General features: G+C 42.2%; 1 protein-coding gene across 2 annotated transcripts; it reads left to right on the plus strand.

The window, feature by feature from the left end:
• Positions 1 to 3,384: 3,384 nt before the first annotated feature.
• Positions 3,385 to 11,298, plus strand: TMEM101 (transmembrane protein 101). Of its 2 annotated transcripts, none has more exons than XM_060780807.2 (4): positions 3,385 to 3,607; positions 6,703 to 6,883; positions 8,815 to 8,961; positions 10,018 to 11,298. In XM_060780807.2, the coding sequence occupies exons 1-4, from the start codon at positions 3,459 to 3,461 to the stop codon at positions 10,324 to 10,326; spliced, it is 786 nt and encodes a 261-aa protein (XP_060636790.2). In that variant the 5' UTR covers positions 3,385 to 3,458; the 3' UTR covers positions 10,327 to 11,298. The 2 variants fall into 2 exon arrangements, with proteins under 2 accessions (XP_060636790.2, XP_060636791.2); XM_060780808.2 differs by lacking the exon at positions 3,385 to 3,607 and adding an exon at positions 3,677 to 3,885.
• Positions 11,299 to 15,822: the final 4,524 nt, after the last annotated feature.

The raw sequence follows: 15,822 nt of genomic DNA on the forward strand, positions 1-15,822 counted from the left end.
GCAGGATGCAAACGTCATTCCTATCCTTGTTTTCATGTACAACAATCCCACTCAACTCGCATCCATTGTGTTTGTATTAAGAACCTGACCTCTTAAATGTCTTTCCTTGCAATTCTTTGAGGACTCTGCAAAAAATGTTATTGACCATTAACAACAAACAAGTTGGTCTGCAAGCCTGGAGCCCAATTCTCTTATCCTTAATGATAATCAGCACCTGTCTCGAAAAGCCAGGTTTGAGTGGCATGTCAGTGACAATGACATAGTGCCTTTTTCCCAACTTGTGACCTTGTAAGATATGGTGACATAGGCCACATCTACACTACCATATAATACAGTTTAAAACTGCATTATATAGTCAGTGCAGACTCATATAATGCTGTTTAACTGTAGTACAGGCAGTCCCTGAGATATAAACATCTGACTTACATACGACATGCAGCTGTGGAGAAGTCTACATAGGGACCACCAAACAGAGCATCCCAACATGAATCAAGGAACATGAAAGGCACTGCAGATTACTTCCGCCAGAGAAGTCAGCCATAGCAGAGCACTTAATGAACCAACCTGGACACAGCATATCATTTGAGAACACAGAAATGTTGGACCACTCTACCAACCACCATGTCAGACTACATAGAGAAACCACTGAAATCCACAAGCATATGGACAATTTCAACAGAAATGTCGAAACCATGAAAATGAACAAAATCTGGCTACCAATATAAAAAAGACCCTCTGAAATCATAACAGTAAATAAAAAATAAAACTAAAACATAGGGGAACCCCAGAGAAGAAACAATCAAACAGAAATTCAACCTGTTAAGTTTTCTCCTGGAATTGGTGAATGGAATGGAGCTTAGATCCCTTCCACACTGCCCCTATATCCCAAGATCTGATCCCAGATTGTCTTTTTATCCCAGATTATCTGGCAATGGAAACTCATATAATCCAGTGTAAAGCAACAATCTGTGATCGGATCCTAGGATATAGGGACAGTGTGGAAGGGATCTAAGTCTACAGTATTGTAACCATATATTATATTCTGTTATTGCAGACACACACACATATCTGCAATAACAGATAATAGTATCCACACAACATATTTGCCACCTTGTCTTAGCTCCATTCCATTCTCCAATTCCAGGAGAAAACTTAACAGGTTGAATTTCTGTCTCTCCCATAGCCATTAATACAGGCATGTATTTATTTACGACATTTATATGCCGTCCTTCTCACACCGAAAGAGACTCGGAGAGGCTTACAAGTTATATGTACATACAAAATATTATATTATTGGCAGAACACAATATTAGGTTTATATATTACTATATTGTACTATAGCACTATACTGTAATATTATTAATAATATTACATGTAACATAAAATATATAATTATATTGTATTATTATTAGTATTATAGTGTATTGCATTATAATATTATCAACATTATATGTGTATACAATATATATTTTTAGCACAGAACAGCAATAGTATGTATTACTATATTGTACTATACTAAGGTAAAGGTTGTCCCCTGATATTAAATCCAGTCATGTCTGACTATGGGACGTTGTGCTCATCTCCATTTCTAAGCCAAAGAGCCAGCACAGTCCATAGACACCTCCAATGTCATGTGGCCGGCATGACTGCATGGAGCTCTGTTACCGCCGGAGCAATATCTATTGATCTACTCACATTTGCATGTTTTCGAACTGCTAGGTTGGCAGAAGCTAAGGCTGACAGCGGAAGCTCATGCTTTCTGTAGGGAGGAAGAAGCCAGGCTGTTAAGCTGTAGGACTGTTTGAAAGTTATCTAGGTGCGCAATGTATCTGTATATGTGGTATATGTGTGTGCATGTGTATATGTATATATGTGTGTATGTATGTGTGCATGTGTATATGTATATATTTGTGGTTTGCATGTGTATATGTGTATGTATATCTGTGTATGTGCGTGCATGTGTATATGTATATATGTGTGTGTTGTGTTATGTAGGTGTGTATATATGTATTTATGTGTTTATATATGTGTATGCATGGCAACAAGAATGATTGACAACTGGAAAATAGAGGGAGAAAATGTGGAGGCCGTGACAGACTTTGTATTTCTTGGTGCAAAGATTACTGCAGACGCAGACTGTGGCTAGGAAATCTGAAGACGCTTACTTCTTGGGAGGAGAGCAATGTCCAATCTCGATAAAATAGTAAAGATTAGAGACAGCACATTGGCAACAAAGATCCGCATAGTTAAAGCAATGCTATTCCTGTAGTAACCTACGGATGTGAGAGCTGGACCTTAGGGAAGGCTGAGCGAAGGAAGATAGATGCTTTTGAGCTGTGGTGTTGGAGGAAAGTTCTGAGAGTGCCGTGGACTGCGAGAAGATCCAACCAGTCCATCCTCCAGGAAATAAAGCCCGACTGCTCATTGGAGGGAAGGAGACTAGAGACAAAGTTGAAGTACTTAGGCTATATCATGAGGAGACAGCAAAGCCTAGAGAAGACAATTATGCTGGGAAAAGTGGAAGGTAAAAGGAAGAGGGGCCGACCAAGGACAAGATGAATGGATGGCATCCTTGAAGTGACTGGACTGACTTTGAAGGAGCTGGGGGTGGTGACGGCCGACAGGGAGCTCTGGCGTGGGCTGGTCCATGAGGTCACGAAGAGTCGGAGACCATTGAACGAATGAACAACATGTTTTTATGTGTTTATATATGTGTATGCATATATGTGTGTATGTATGTGTGCATGTGTATATGTGGTTTGCATGTGTATATGTGTATGTATGTGTATCTGTGCATGTGCATATGCGTGTGTGTTATGTATGTGTATATATGTATTTATGTGTTTATATGTGTATGTATATATGAGTGTATATATGTGTGTGTGTGTGTTGTTTGTATATGAGTGCAGGCCTGGGCCTACTTGGGTTCTCCAGACATTTTGGACCTCAATTCCTAACAGCCAGAACAGCATGGCTGTTAGGAATTGTGGGAGTTGAAGTCCAAAATGCCTGGTGGGTCCAAGTAAGCCCAGGCCTGGAGTATGAGGTTTGTTACTGAACCCTGTGTCTCTTTCCTCCTCTCTCCCTCCCTTCCCTTCCCCTCTTCCTGGCTCCCCTTCTTCACTCCGGCTGGCTGTTAGGAATTGTGGTAGTTGAGGTCCAAAACACCTGGAGGGCCGAAGTTTGCCCATGCCTGCATTAATGGCACAGAAGGAATCACTAAACAAAATACAAGCCTGTCCCTTTAAGCTGCGAAGGGAAAGGGAGCCGCTGAAGCTGAGGCGAATGGGTTCCTTGTTGGAACTAGGTGAGCAGCGCGGAACCTTGCGTCTTTAGGAGTTTGTTCCAGCCCGGGACTATTTTTGGACCGGACTGGAAGAGGGAGTGAGGCGGAGACGGACCCGCGCTGGCTGGGCTGGCGATAGAGTGCCGGGCCCGTGGTTCCGCCCTGGCAGAAGATGGCGGCGGGCAGCGGGGGTTCCGGGCGGCGGAGGCGCGGGGCGCTGCGCCTGTTGATGCGGGTGGGCTCGGTGCTGCTCACGCGCTTCCCGTTCTGGCACTGCCTCAGCAGCCTCCTCCTCAACGCCGAGCGCGCAGAGGCCCGGCGGTGAGCAAGCGAGTGGGGGGCGCCTCTGAGCATGCGCAGAGAGGCCACCCCCCCCCCCCTCAACACACGCCAACTCTCATTATTTGGGGGTTTGGGAACGAGGGGGGAGGAGGAGAAGGCTAAAAGTGGGCAGAGGCGCCTTGGAAGGGTTGTTTGTCGTTGTTATTGTCCCCTACCAGTAGTTTCCCACTTATGGCGAGCCTCTCATGGAGTTTTCTTAGCAAGATTTGTTGAGAAGGACCTTCCTTTGAGGCTGAGAATGTGTGACCTTGCGCTAGGTAATGGGTTTTTATGACCAAGCAAGGTTTTGAACGTATTGTCAAAGGCTTTCATGGCCGGAATCACTGGGTTGTTGTAGGTTTTTTCGGGCTATATGGCCATGGTCTAGAGGCATTCTCTCCTGACATTTCACCTGCATCTATGGCAAGCATCCTCAGAGGTAGTGAGGTCTGTTGGAACTAGGAAAAAAGGTTTATATATCTCTGGAATGACCAGGATGAGACAAAGGGCTCTTCTCTGTGGGAGCTACAGGCCAATTGTCTACAGGCCAATGGATACTCCACCTCAGACATCAGAAGAGCTGCAAGACCGAGAACAAGCCACGAGAATAAAGACAAAGATCCACCCAGAGGAAAAGTGTTCTTGCCATACATCAAGGGAACCACTGACCGCATAGGGAAGCTGATGAGGAAACACAACATACAAACTATCTACAGACCCACCAAGAAAATCTAACAAATGCTACATTCATCAAAGGACAAGAGGTCCTCTCACTTCTGCAGGAGTCTACCGTATACCATGCAACTGTGGACAAGTCTACATAGGAATCACCAAACGCAGCATTGCCCAAACACAAATCAAGGAACAGGAAAGGCACTCCGGACTACTTCAACCAGAGAAGTCAGCCATAGCAGAGCACTTGATGAACCAGCCTGGACACAGCATATTATTTGAGAACACAGAAATGGTGGACCACTCCAACAACCACCATGTCAGACTACACAGAGAAGCCATTGAAATCCACAAGCATGTGGACAAATTCAATAGAAAGGAGGAAACAAGTAGACAAAATCTGTCTACCTGTATTTTAAAAACTCCAAAATCATAACAGCAAATAAAGAACAACTTTCAAAAATAGGGGAACTCCAGAAAAGAAACAATCAGGGACAGCTAATCACCTCTCAACAAAGGATTCCCCCAGGCAGTAAGAGGTGACACCTTGAAAACTGCTAAGTCATTAAATGTCACTCAAGGTGGCCAGTTGAAACATTCACACCTACCTCCAACAGAGAAGAGTTTTTCTCCCACACTAGACATTCCACAGATATATAAACCCCTTTTTCCTAGTTTCCAACAGACCTCACAACCTCTGAGGATGCCTGCCATAGATGCAGGTAAAACATCAGGAGAGAATGCTTCTGGAACATGGACATACAGCCTAAAAAACTTACAGCAACCCAGTGATTCCGGCCATGAAAGCCTTCGACAATACATTGAACATAGTTTGTGACTGCTGGGAATTCTGAGAGCTGAAGTTAAAAACATCCGGAGGGCTGAAGTTTGCCTATTCCTGATCTACACCATAGAATTCATCCAGTTTCATACCACTTTCAATGCTGTGGATTGCTTGGAGCTGTAGTTTTCCATGTTCCTTAGCTTTCTCTGCCCAAAAGTGATGGTGCCTCTGTAAACTAAGTATCCCACCACCCCCAGCAGTTAAAGTGGTGTCCCACTGGATTACGTTTACAGCATAGATGCACTCCTAATCCACCACCTAATCTACAGAAAAGGGTTGATATTTGTTTGAATATCGTTTATCCAAAATGCGTGGGACCAAAAGCGTTTTGGATTTCAGGGGTTTTTCTTTCTCCAGATTTTGGAACACTTTGGCAATGGGTCCCATGTCTAAAGACAGGTCTCATTTATTGTTTCATGAGTACCTTAGTCCAGGCATGGGCAAACTTCGGCCCTCCAGATGTTTGTATTTCCAGCTCCCACAATCCTAACAGTCAGTGGGCTGTTAAGAACTGTGGGAGTTGAAGTCAAAACACTTGGAGGGCTGAAGTTTGCCCATGCCTGCCATAGTCTCATAGCTTGAAATTAATGTTATACACAATCTTTTATATAATTATGTGCATTAACCAAAATTTTGTGTATGTTGAACCATGAGACAGCAGAGGTGTCACTATCTCAATCAACCATCTGGATTTTGGAGCTTTTCACATTTTGACTTTCCAGATAAGGGATACTCAATTTGGGTTGCTCTGAGTTTTTCAGACTGTATGGCCATGTTCCAGAAGCATTCTCTCCTGATGCTTCACCTGCCTCTGTGGCTGGCATCTTCAGAATTTCTGGCATCTTTAGAGGTACATGGCCATACTGTCCTAAAGAAACTCACAGCAACTCAGTGATTCCGGCTATGAAAGCCATTGCCAGCACATTGATACTCAACTTGATGCATATCCATGTAGTCAGGTAGCTTCTAAAGAGTATTCATAGATAGTAGATACATGTAGTTCTTGTCAATGCTTTCAGTGTGTTATACTGGGATATATAATTCTAGTGAGAGGAAGAGAGGATGACAGAACATTGCATAAATAAAAGAGAAGTGATGCATCAAATGTAGCTGGTAATGTTTGGGATGGAGGTACTGGAGTTAGAGCGTTCTCTGTGATATCTCTCAGTCAAATCTCTCTTGAGTTTAGAGTTTCCATGTTGTATCTTGTAGAAGTAAGTTCCATATGACTGAGAAACCTTTGGGGCTCCAGATGTTTTGTGCTGCAACACCCACAATATCTTACCATTGGTCATGAGGGCTGGAGTTTTTGGTATCTGAAAGTGCAAATAAAAACCAGATGTTTTCCTCCCTGCCTTGTAACTGCTTCTCCTTTCTGAAACCTTGAGACTCTGAACTCAAGAGAAATTTGAATAACAGATGACACAAAGAACACTCTTAATGTTGGGTCGCCAATTTTCTTTAATGTTGTATTTAGAGCCCTAGACTGGGTATCTTTTCATCCCCTACAATTAAGTCTTTATTCAGAATAAAAAACAAAGCACACCAATTAATTTTCTGCATTTATTTCCTTACCCAGAAAACCAGATATCCAGGTCCCATTTCTCTACTTTGACATGGGTGCCGCAGTGCTCTGTGCCAGTTTCATGTCCTTTGGAGTAAAGCGCCGGTGGTTTGCCCTGGGGGCTGCCCTACAGCTTGTGGTCAGCACATATGCAGCATATATTGGAGGCTACACTCACTACGGAGATTGGCTGAAGGTGAAAACATGCTGGGCTTACTGATCCTCAAAGATGGTTATAAGACTGTACTAGGAAAGGAAGGAGCTGTATATGAGTGGGAAACCATGTATGTTCAAAATTTCATTCCGGTTTCATCCATTTTAAAAAAGGAATTGGGAGCAGTTGATATCCTAAAGACTTCTGCTTGATACCCTAGAGCAGTGGTTCTCAACCTGGGGTCCCCAGTTGTTTTTGGCCTACAACTCCCAGAAATTCCAGCCAGTTTACCAGCTGTTAGGATTTCTGGGAGTTGGAGGCCAAAAACATCTGGGGACCCCAGGTTGAGAACCACTGCCCTAGAGAGTAGTTACCTGTCAGAGTAGATTGTAGAGAACTAGGTTGACAAATAGCTTAATGTAATACAAGGCAGCTTTCTTTTTTTATTCATCAGTGATGGACACGTTTGCTTACTAGGACCTTGTCATGTCCCCCAAGTGCCAAATTTACAATAGAAGAATTTGGATCATAGGAAGTTGTCTTGAGTATTGCAACAGCATTCAACTAATTCTCCTACCAACTGTAAATCTATGTCTGGTTTCCCCAAGCTCTGTTCACTTCATTAGTATAATTTAAGGAATTGATTGGATGTGGGTGTTATCTAGTTCCTGCTGTTAGGTGAAAGCCAAACATTCTTGCTAATTTATTTATTTATTTATTTAGGGCTTTTATATCCCGTCCTTTCTCAACCTCCGCAGAGGGACTCAGGACGGCTAACAAAGTGGCACCCCATGGCGCCCACATCAAAACATAAATATACAATTAACAGTAATGTAATAATAACAATATAACACAGTATAAACAGTATAAAACCGTATAAACAATATGAGCTACAGATAACCCAGTGATCTACCAGGACATAATTTTCCCTTTGTTTTGGAGCACATCCCTGGTTTCTCACTGGACTACATGGATTTTGCTAGTACCCACTGCCCCATTTACACCCCAGGTTCTCACCCTATTTAACTTGACTTAATTTGATCAGGTCCTGACATGCACATGTGTTTTCTCAATGATTTCAAACCTGCATGAACTTCATGACTGCCTTCTCCATGCTCACATTACTGTTTTCCTTTGCCACATCTTAATGTGAACTCTTCCTTTCCCCTTATGTCCAAATCATGGTTTAAGATCTTGATCTATTCCAGTGGTTCCCAACCTGTGGGTCCCCAGGTATTTTGGCCTACTACTCCCAGAAATCTCAGCCAGTTTACCAGCTGTTAGGATTTCTGGAAGTTGAATGCCAAAACATCCGGGGACCCACAGATTGAGAACCACCAATCTATCTTGATCTAGTGTCCATTATTTTGAAAATGAGAAGTGATAGGAAACTATGGTCAGTGGGAAACTGCAGTTAATTTAAGATGTTTTAGACTCATTCAGAAGTAGAGGAGAGAAAATTTATAGGTGGTGTGTTTGCTTGTACTAAATATGATGAGTTTTGTATGCCTGAACTGTGCCACCAGCTTTTAAGACATTTTAGACTAATCCAGAATTTGAGGAGAAAAGGTGTATAGATTGTGTATTTACTTCTGCTAAATATGATGAGTTTTTTATGCCTGAACTGCGCCACCAGCTTTCCTGTTTTTCAGAAAAATATATCATTTCTAAAGTAGAGTAGAGAAATATTTGTTCTTCTTATCAGTTGATAAATAGTGAATCAATCAATGGAAATAATGGTGGCTTGAAGCCAAGTCTTTAATTGCATTTGCTAATCCCAATCAGAATAGATGCACTGAATCAAGTTCCTACAAATCCCATGGATTCAATGGGTCCACACCAGCTGGGACTAGTGGTTGAATTTGGGCCCCATTATTAACCATACATATCATGCAGAAAACCAGTAGCCTTCCTTCCATTATACTTGTTGTGTTTTGTTTAATTTTCCTGTCTGTTTTGTGGTTCCCACACAGGTTAGGATGTATTCACGGACGATAGCCATAATTGGTGGTCTCCTCGTCTTGGCAAGTGGCGCTGGAGAGATCTATCGCCAGAAACCCCGGAACAGATCACTGCAGTCCACTGGGCAGGTTTTCATTGGTATCTACCTCATTTGTGTGGTATGTTCTCTAAAATATTCCAAATACCCCTTGCTTCTGTTCCCATAAACAAAATTTGCTAACGTTAGAGGTTTTAAAAATAGAACTGAGACTGGCCGTAGGCATCTTGGGTCAATTGGAAGGTCAAAAATCAATGAAACACTCGAAAGAATGCCACATAGACATGCAAGCAGAATACACTGATTCGATGGATCTTTGACTTACTGAATATTTTGGACTTCAACTTCCAGAAGTCCCAGCCAGGATAGTAAGTTATTTTTCCTGCTCACTATTCTTCATGACAGCACATCAGTATTACTTTAGTGTCATGGCAAAATGATGTCCCTTATAGAAAATGCCGGAATCAAGGTTTGCCTTCTGGAATTTTGTTATTGTTTGGAGTATTTTCAAGCCATGGATGGTTGAATCCATGCACAGATTCCTTGGATACTGTGGGCCAAATGTAGGTGTTTGCTATATTTTGCTTTTAAATTTGATGTGAACCATTTTAGATTCGAGATTGGAAGAAATATGTTTGTTTTGCTGCTCTAGAGACTAGAACACAGAGGAATAGATTCAAACTGCAGAAAAAGAGATTCTACCTAAACATTAGGAAAAAATTCTTGACAAAGCTGTTAAACTAGGCATGGGCAATCTTCAGCCTTCCAGGTGTTTTGGACCTCAACTCCCAGAAATCCCAGCTTTCTTATCAGCTGTTAGGAAGTGTGGGAGTTGAAAGTCAAAACACCTAGAGTGTTGAAGTTTTCCCATGCCTGTGTTAAACAGTGGATTATGCTGTCCTGGAGTGTGGTGGAGTTTCATTCTCTGGAGATTTTTGAACTGGCTGGACTGACCATCTATCGGCAATTCTTTGATTGTGTGTTCCGTGAATGGCAGGGGGTTGGACTGGATTGCCTTTGTGGTCTCTTCCAACTCCATTATTCTATATTTTGGAGCCCCAAACCATCACTTTTCTGTGTGTTGCATCCCTAACCTGGCTCTGCCAAGGTTTGAGACTTGGCTCTAGAAGCGCTCTTTCCCAGCTACTTTCTCCATGCATCTCTCTTTCTTTTCTAGGCCTACTCCCTTCAGCACAGTAAGGAAGACCGCCATGCCTATCTCAGTGGCATACCTGGTGGGGAAATTGCCCTGCAACTTCTCTTTGTGCTCTATGGGGTCCTTGCCCTCTCTTTCCTCTCCGGATACTACATCACCCCAGCTGCCCAGATCCTGTCAGTCATTCTCCCTCTGGTCATTCTCTTCATCGATGGCAACTTGGGTTACTGGCACGATTCCCGACGAGTTGAATTCTGGAACCAAATGAAGCTGATTGGACAGAACGTTGGGATCTTTGGGGCCTCTATAATTTTGGCCACAGATGGCTGAGAAAATAACTTGCGAGGCTTGAAGTGTAGCACCTGATTTAGGGGCTCTGAAGAAGAGTACTGCAGGGAAGGACCTTGGATATATTTTTTAATATGGCTTATTTATTTTTTTCTTTTTACCACTTCTTGTCCTCAATTCCCATTGGCAGCTAAATGAACTAGTGGGTTTCTTCAAAATCCAGGGTCATTCTAATATGCTCTCTGTTTTCTATTTAATCATCACAGACAGTTCCGCTAGCTTTCTACTGCTGTGGCCACTGTAAAGAACAGGTAGTTTAGCGGACTAGATCACATTGATTAAGGTTTGAGGTTTTGGCCTCCTGCAGGTGGGGAAAAGGTGAATTTTTCTTTCCTGTCCGTGCTGAAGGTAAAAGATGCTTGGATAAAGACAACTACTACTGTTATAATCGGTTGTGCTGCTGTGGTCAGATCACCACTATCCAATAGATAGGTAAAGACACAGAGGTCTGGCCAGAAGGGTGAGATGTATGGAAATTATGAAGCCATGAGGGAAAAAATCAAGAGTTTCTTTTGGAAAATTATGGGAAAAGGCAATACAGTAATCCGTCCATATTTGTGGGGATTCGGGTTGGAGAGTTCTAAGCAGAAAAACTGCAAGTATAAATAAAAATCACAGTTGCTATTTTATTACTCAAGGGAGGACTTGTCTAGCGTCTCTTGGTCCTGCAGCATGAGTCTGTGGTCAGCTTCCAACAAGGAAGTGACCTAACATTGCCTGGAGAGAACTTTTTTTTAGCTGCACATAGGACAGCAACAGACGTAATAGCAAATACAGCAATCACAAATAATGAAATCTACGAATGCTTAACCTGCAAATGTGGAGGACAGCTATATTTACATTCCCTTTGCAGATTGAAAGAACATTTGTTACCCAAGGAGCATAAAATATTTATACATAACTTTGGGATAAATTTGTCATGCTTCATATAATAAAAATGGAAGTTTAAAAAAATGTTTGTTTTGTTTTACAAATGGAGCTGCAAGAAAGAGCCAAGCTATATAGAAATGCTCTAGTTTTACCATTTTGAGGTGCAGTCCCTCCAGACCCAAACATACCAGAAGAAAACATCAACATTAGTAACACATTAGTAACAATTCTTTTGTTTCCACTAATTTGCCATAGTGTGCATTCTGCCCTTTGGTGGAAGGGTGTTATAAATCACCATCATATTAGCATCAACCCTGTGGGTACCAGACCCGGTCTGACCTTGGGATCTAAGAAGGATCAAGCCTGATCAATGATTATAATCCCCTTTATTTATATCCTTCCTTTTCCTCCTTGCCAAGTGTGTTCTGAAGAACATGATGCCACAGAAGCCAAGCAAGTTTTGATCTGTGCGTGGACTGAGAACGTCCACGAAAACAGGGCTGGCTGGTGGATTTATTGTCATCTGAGAATTGAAATCACTCTTGATATTACTTTTGGTCCTGAGATGTACATGACCTTTATTGGTTCCAAGCCTGTGAGTAGAGTCCAGCCTAAGAAGAACTGTACTAAAGAGCTGCATTCAAATCAAGAGTGAATTTCCAGCCCACTAAAGAGTGGATTTTCCTGGATATTCTTGTAGATCTATTCCAGTATACATAACTTGGAGCTCAGAGATGGATGGAAGATATGAACCCAATATGTGTTGCCTATTTCTGAGCTAACCCTAGCACTGAAAGTGAAGTGTGCATGAGCCATACATATTGCCAGGGGCTTTCAGTTGTGAGAGTTTCCTAACAGTTAAAATGCAGTTGAGGATCTTCTGAATAGGGGCATATTTTGAATCCATATGCTGACTTCCCTGATTCCTTTGAGGTCTGTTTGGATGTTTGGAGTGGTTCTAGTTTTGCTTTATATTCCCACACAAATCTGATGAGCTTTGCATGAGACCACCCACTTGTCTTTTAAAATTAGAACTGAGAAACAGGGCAGGCAGAAGACTGAAAACAATTTCTGTGTGCAAAAACATTAATATGACATGTTGAAAGTGTTTGTTTTTCATCATGGCTTACAATATTCATAGCGGAGCACTGGGTATACTGTGCAGTGGCAGAGAACTGACACAAGGTGGGCCCCTCATCTCATTTTTACTCAGTTTAAAAAAACTATATGGATGTTCAGTGAGTTGTTGAAGGCTTTCATGGCAGTAATTACTGGTTTGCTGTGAGTTTTCCTGGCTGCATGGCCATGTTACAGAAGAATTCTCTCCTAGTGTTTCACCCACATCTATGGCAGGCATCCTCAGAGGTTGAGAGGTCTGTTGGAAACTGGGCAAGTGAGGTTTAAATATCTGTGGAATGTCCAGGGTGGGAGAAACAACTCTTCTGTTTGAGGCAAGTGTGACTGTTCCAATTGATCACCTTGATTAGTATTGAATAGCCTTGCAGCTTCAAAGCTTGGCTGCTTCCTGCTTGGGGGACTCCTTTCTTGGAAGATGACTAGCTGGCCCTGATTGTTTCTTAGCTGTGGACAAGTCTACATAGCTAAGCACCCAAACAGCACCCAAACAGAAATCAAGGAAAGTGAAAAGAAACTGCAGACTAATTCAACCAGTGAAGTCAGCCATAGCAGAGCACTTGATGAACTAACCTGGACACAGCGTATTATTTGAGAACACAGAAATGCTGGACCACTCTCACAACCACCATGTCAGACTACACAGAGAAGCCACTGAAATCCACAAGCATGTGGACAATTTCAACAGAAAGGAGGAAACCATGAAAATAAACAAAATCTGGCTACCAGTATTAAAAAACTCTAAAGTCAGGACAGTAAATAAAGAGCAACACTCAAAAATGGGAATTCCAGACAAGAAACAATCAGGGCCAGCTAATCACTTCTCAACAAAGCATTCCCCCAGGCAGTAAGAAGTCACACTTTGAAAACTGCTAGGTCATTAAATGCTAATCAAGGTGGCCAATTGAAACATTCACACCTACGTCCAACAGACAAGAGTTCTTTCTCCCACCCTGGACAGTCCACCGATATATAAACCCCATTTGCCTAGTTTCCAACAAACCTCACAGCCTCTGAGGATGCCTGCCGTAGGTGCAGGCGAAACAGGAGAGAATGCTTCAGGAACATGCCCATACAGCCCAAAAAACTTAGAGCAACCTATATGGATGTTTCCCCCAAAAAATCTTTTATGTGGAGGCTAAGCAGGGTCAGCACCTGTTAGCACTTGGATGAGAGAGTGCTAATAAATAGCAGGTACTAGAGGCTATATTCAAAGGAAGGAGCTGATAAAACAACCTTTTAGTGTTCTTTGCCTAAGGAAAACTATGAGATTCCTAGGATTCTCCTCTAAGTCTACAAGTGATCTGAAGGCACACACACGTATCATGCTCTCATGCATTCTCCTGATCTACAGCATAAGAGCTGTATGGTACAGATTTCAAAGTCCCAGGAAAATTCATGGTGTCTTCATAAGTTGACAGGCAATTTGAAGGCACACACGGACACAGGAATACTGTATACTGTTTTGCTCTGTTTTTTAAAATGCTGTCTTCCTACAACAGTGTCTTAAAACAATTATTTAAAAAACCAAGATGATTAAAGTGTCTGGGGACAAGGGGATGTAGTTATTTTTAAATAAAGTAAGAGATCTATCTCTGTTAAAGGAAATAATTCTTTAACAGAATTACTTTTGCTGATCTCATGAAGGCAATCCATTTTGGAGAAAAATAACTGCATATCCACAGAGATAGTGACATTTCACATCTGTGTAAGAATGAAATCCTGAAAGGCTTTTATTTATGATTTTAAGTGAAATGTATCCTAGTGAGAGTTGAACCATAGTCTCCTAGATTCCAAGTCCAACGCTGCACTGGCTTTCTCAGCAATTAAACATATGCTGCTAATTCATGTTTTTAGCTAGTTTAAAAAAATTAAAGATTTCAACCAAAAAAATTAAAGATTTCAACCAAGTAACAAATCTCATTCCCTTTAACCAGAGGTTCTAAATGACCTTTACCTCTGTAGAATTTTCTATTATTTAAGGTTCATCTATAATATATATTGTAGAATTAATGAAGCTTGACAGTACTTTAACTTCCATGACTCAATGCTATACAATCCTGGGAGATGTATTTTTGGTGAGGCTCCTGCACTCTTTGGTGGAGAAGGCTAAAGACCTGGTAAAACCACAACTCCCATGACAGAGCTATGAAATCAGAGTATCAAATTGCATTAATTCTATAGTGTAAATGAATTATTTATTTATTTACCATATATTTATATCCCACCCTTCACATCCTGAAGGAGACCCAGAGTGACCTTACAGATCGGCAACACTTCAATGCCATATAAACAAACAATAAATTAAAGAAACAATTACATTAAAATCATAGAATCAAAACATTTTAGCAATAACATTTTAAAACCATGCAATCCAAAATCGTAATCCATAGCCATTCCAGTTGTCAATTGCATATATTCCATGTCCATTTCTAGCTCTGCATTACTTTACTGACCAAAGGCTTGGTCTCACAGTCATGTCTTCACTTCCTTTCTGAAGGCCAAGAAGGGGGGGGGGGCGCTGGTCTGATTTCACTAGGGAAGTTCCATAGCTGAGTGGCCACTACTGAAAAGGCCCTGTCTCTCATCCCCACCAATTGCACATGTGAAGGAGGTGGTACCGAGAGCAGGGCCACCCCAGAAGATCTTAACCTCCAAGGTGGTTCATAGGGAAAGATGTGTTCGGACAGGTAAGCTGGGTCGGAACCAATTAGAGCAGTGGTTCTCAACCTCTGGGTCCCGACATGTTTTGGCCTTCAACTCCCAGAAATCCTAATAACTGGTTAACTATGGGATTTCTGGGAATTGTAGGCCAAAACAACTGGGGACCCACAGATTGAGAACCACTGGTTTAGGACTTTATAGTCTAAAGCCAGCACTTTGAATTGCGCTTGGCAGCCAGTGGAGCTGACGCAACAGGGGGGTTGTATGCTCCCTGTATGCCACTCTGGTGAGCAATCTGGCTGTAGCCCATTGTACCACTTGAAGCTTCTGAACAGTCTTCAAAGGCAACCCCATGTAGAGTGCATTGTAGTAGTCTATTCAGGATGTAATGAGTGTGGACCATCATAGCCAAGCCTGACTTTTCAAGGTACAGGTGCAACTGGTGCACAAGTTTTAATGGTGCAAAGACTTCCCTGGCCGCCACTGAAACCTGGGGTTCCAGGCTCAGCAATGAGTCCAGGAGAACTCCCAAGCTGCTAACCTGTATCTTCAGGGGGAGAGTAACCTCATCCGGCACAGGCTGTAACCCTATGCTCTATTTGGCTTTTTGACTGACCAGGAGGACCTCTGTCCTGTCTGGATTCAATTTCAATTTGTTCACCCTCATCCAGACCATCATAGCTGCCAAGCACCGGTTCAGGACCTGAATAGCCTCCTTCGCAGCAGGTGGAAAGGAGTGATAGAGTTGAATATCATCTACGTACTGATGACATCGAACTTCAAAACTCCGGATGATTTCTACCAGCAGCT

Source organism: Anolis sagrei, chromosome 6 (genome assembly GCF_037176765.1).
Source record: "Anolis sagrei isolate rAnoSag1 chromosome 6, rAnoSag1.mat, whole genome shotgun sequence".
NCBI lineage: Eukaryota > Metazoa > Chordata > Lepidosauria > Squamata > Dactyloidae > Anolis > Anolis sagrei.

Excerpts from the sequence above, each read along its gene's own strand:
- TMEM101 (XM_060780807.2), top strand. The coding sequence starts at position 3,459 with ATGGCGGCGGGCAGCGGGGGTTCCGGGCGGCGGAGGCGCGGGGCGCTG. Across the intron at positions 3,608-6,702 it reads GAGCGCGCAGAGGCCCGGCG|AAAACCAGATATCCAGGTCC; the intron begins GTGAGCAAGCGA and ends TTCCTTACCCAG. Across the intron at positions 6,884-8,814 it reads ACTACGGAGATTGGCTGAAG|GTTAGGATGTATTCACGGAC; the intron begins GTGAAAACATGC and ends GTTCCCACACAG.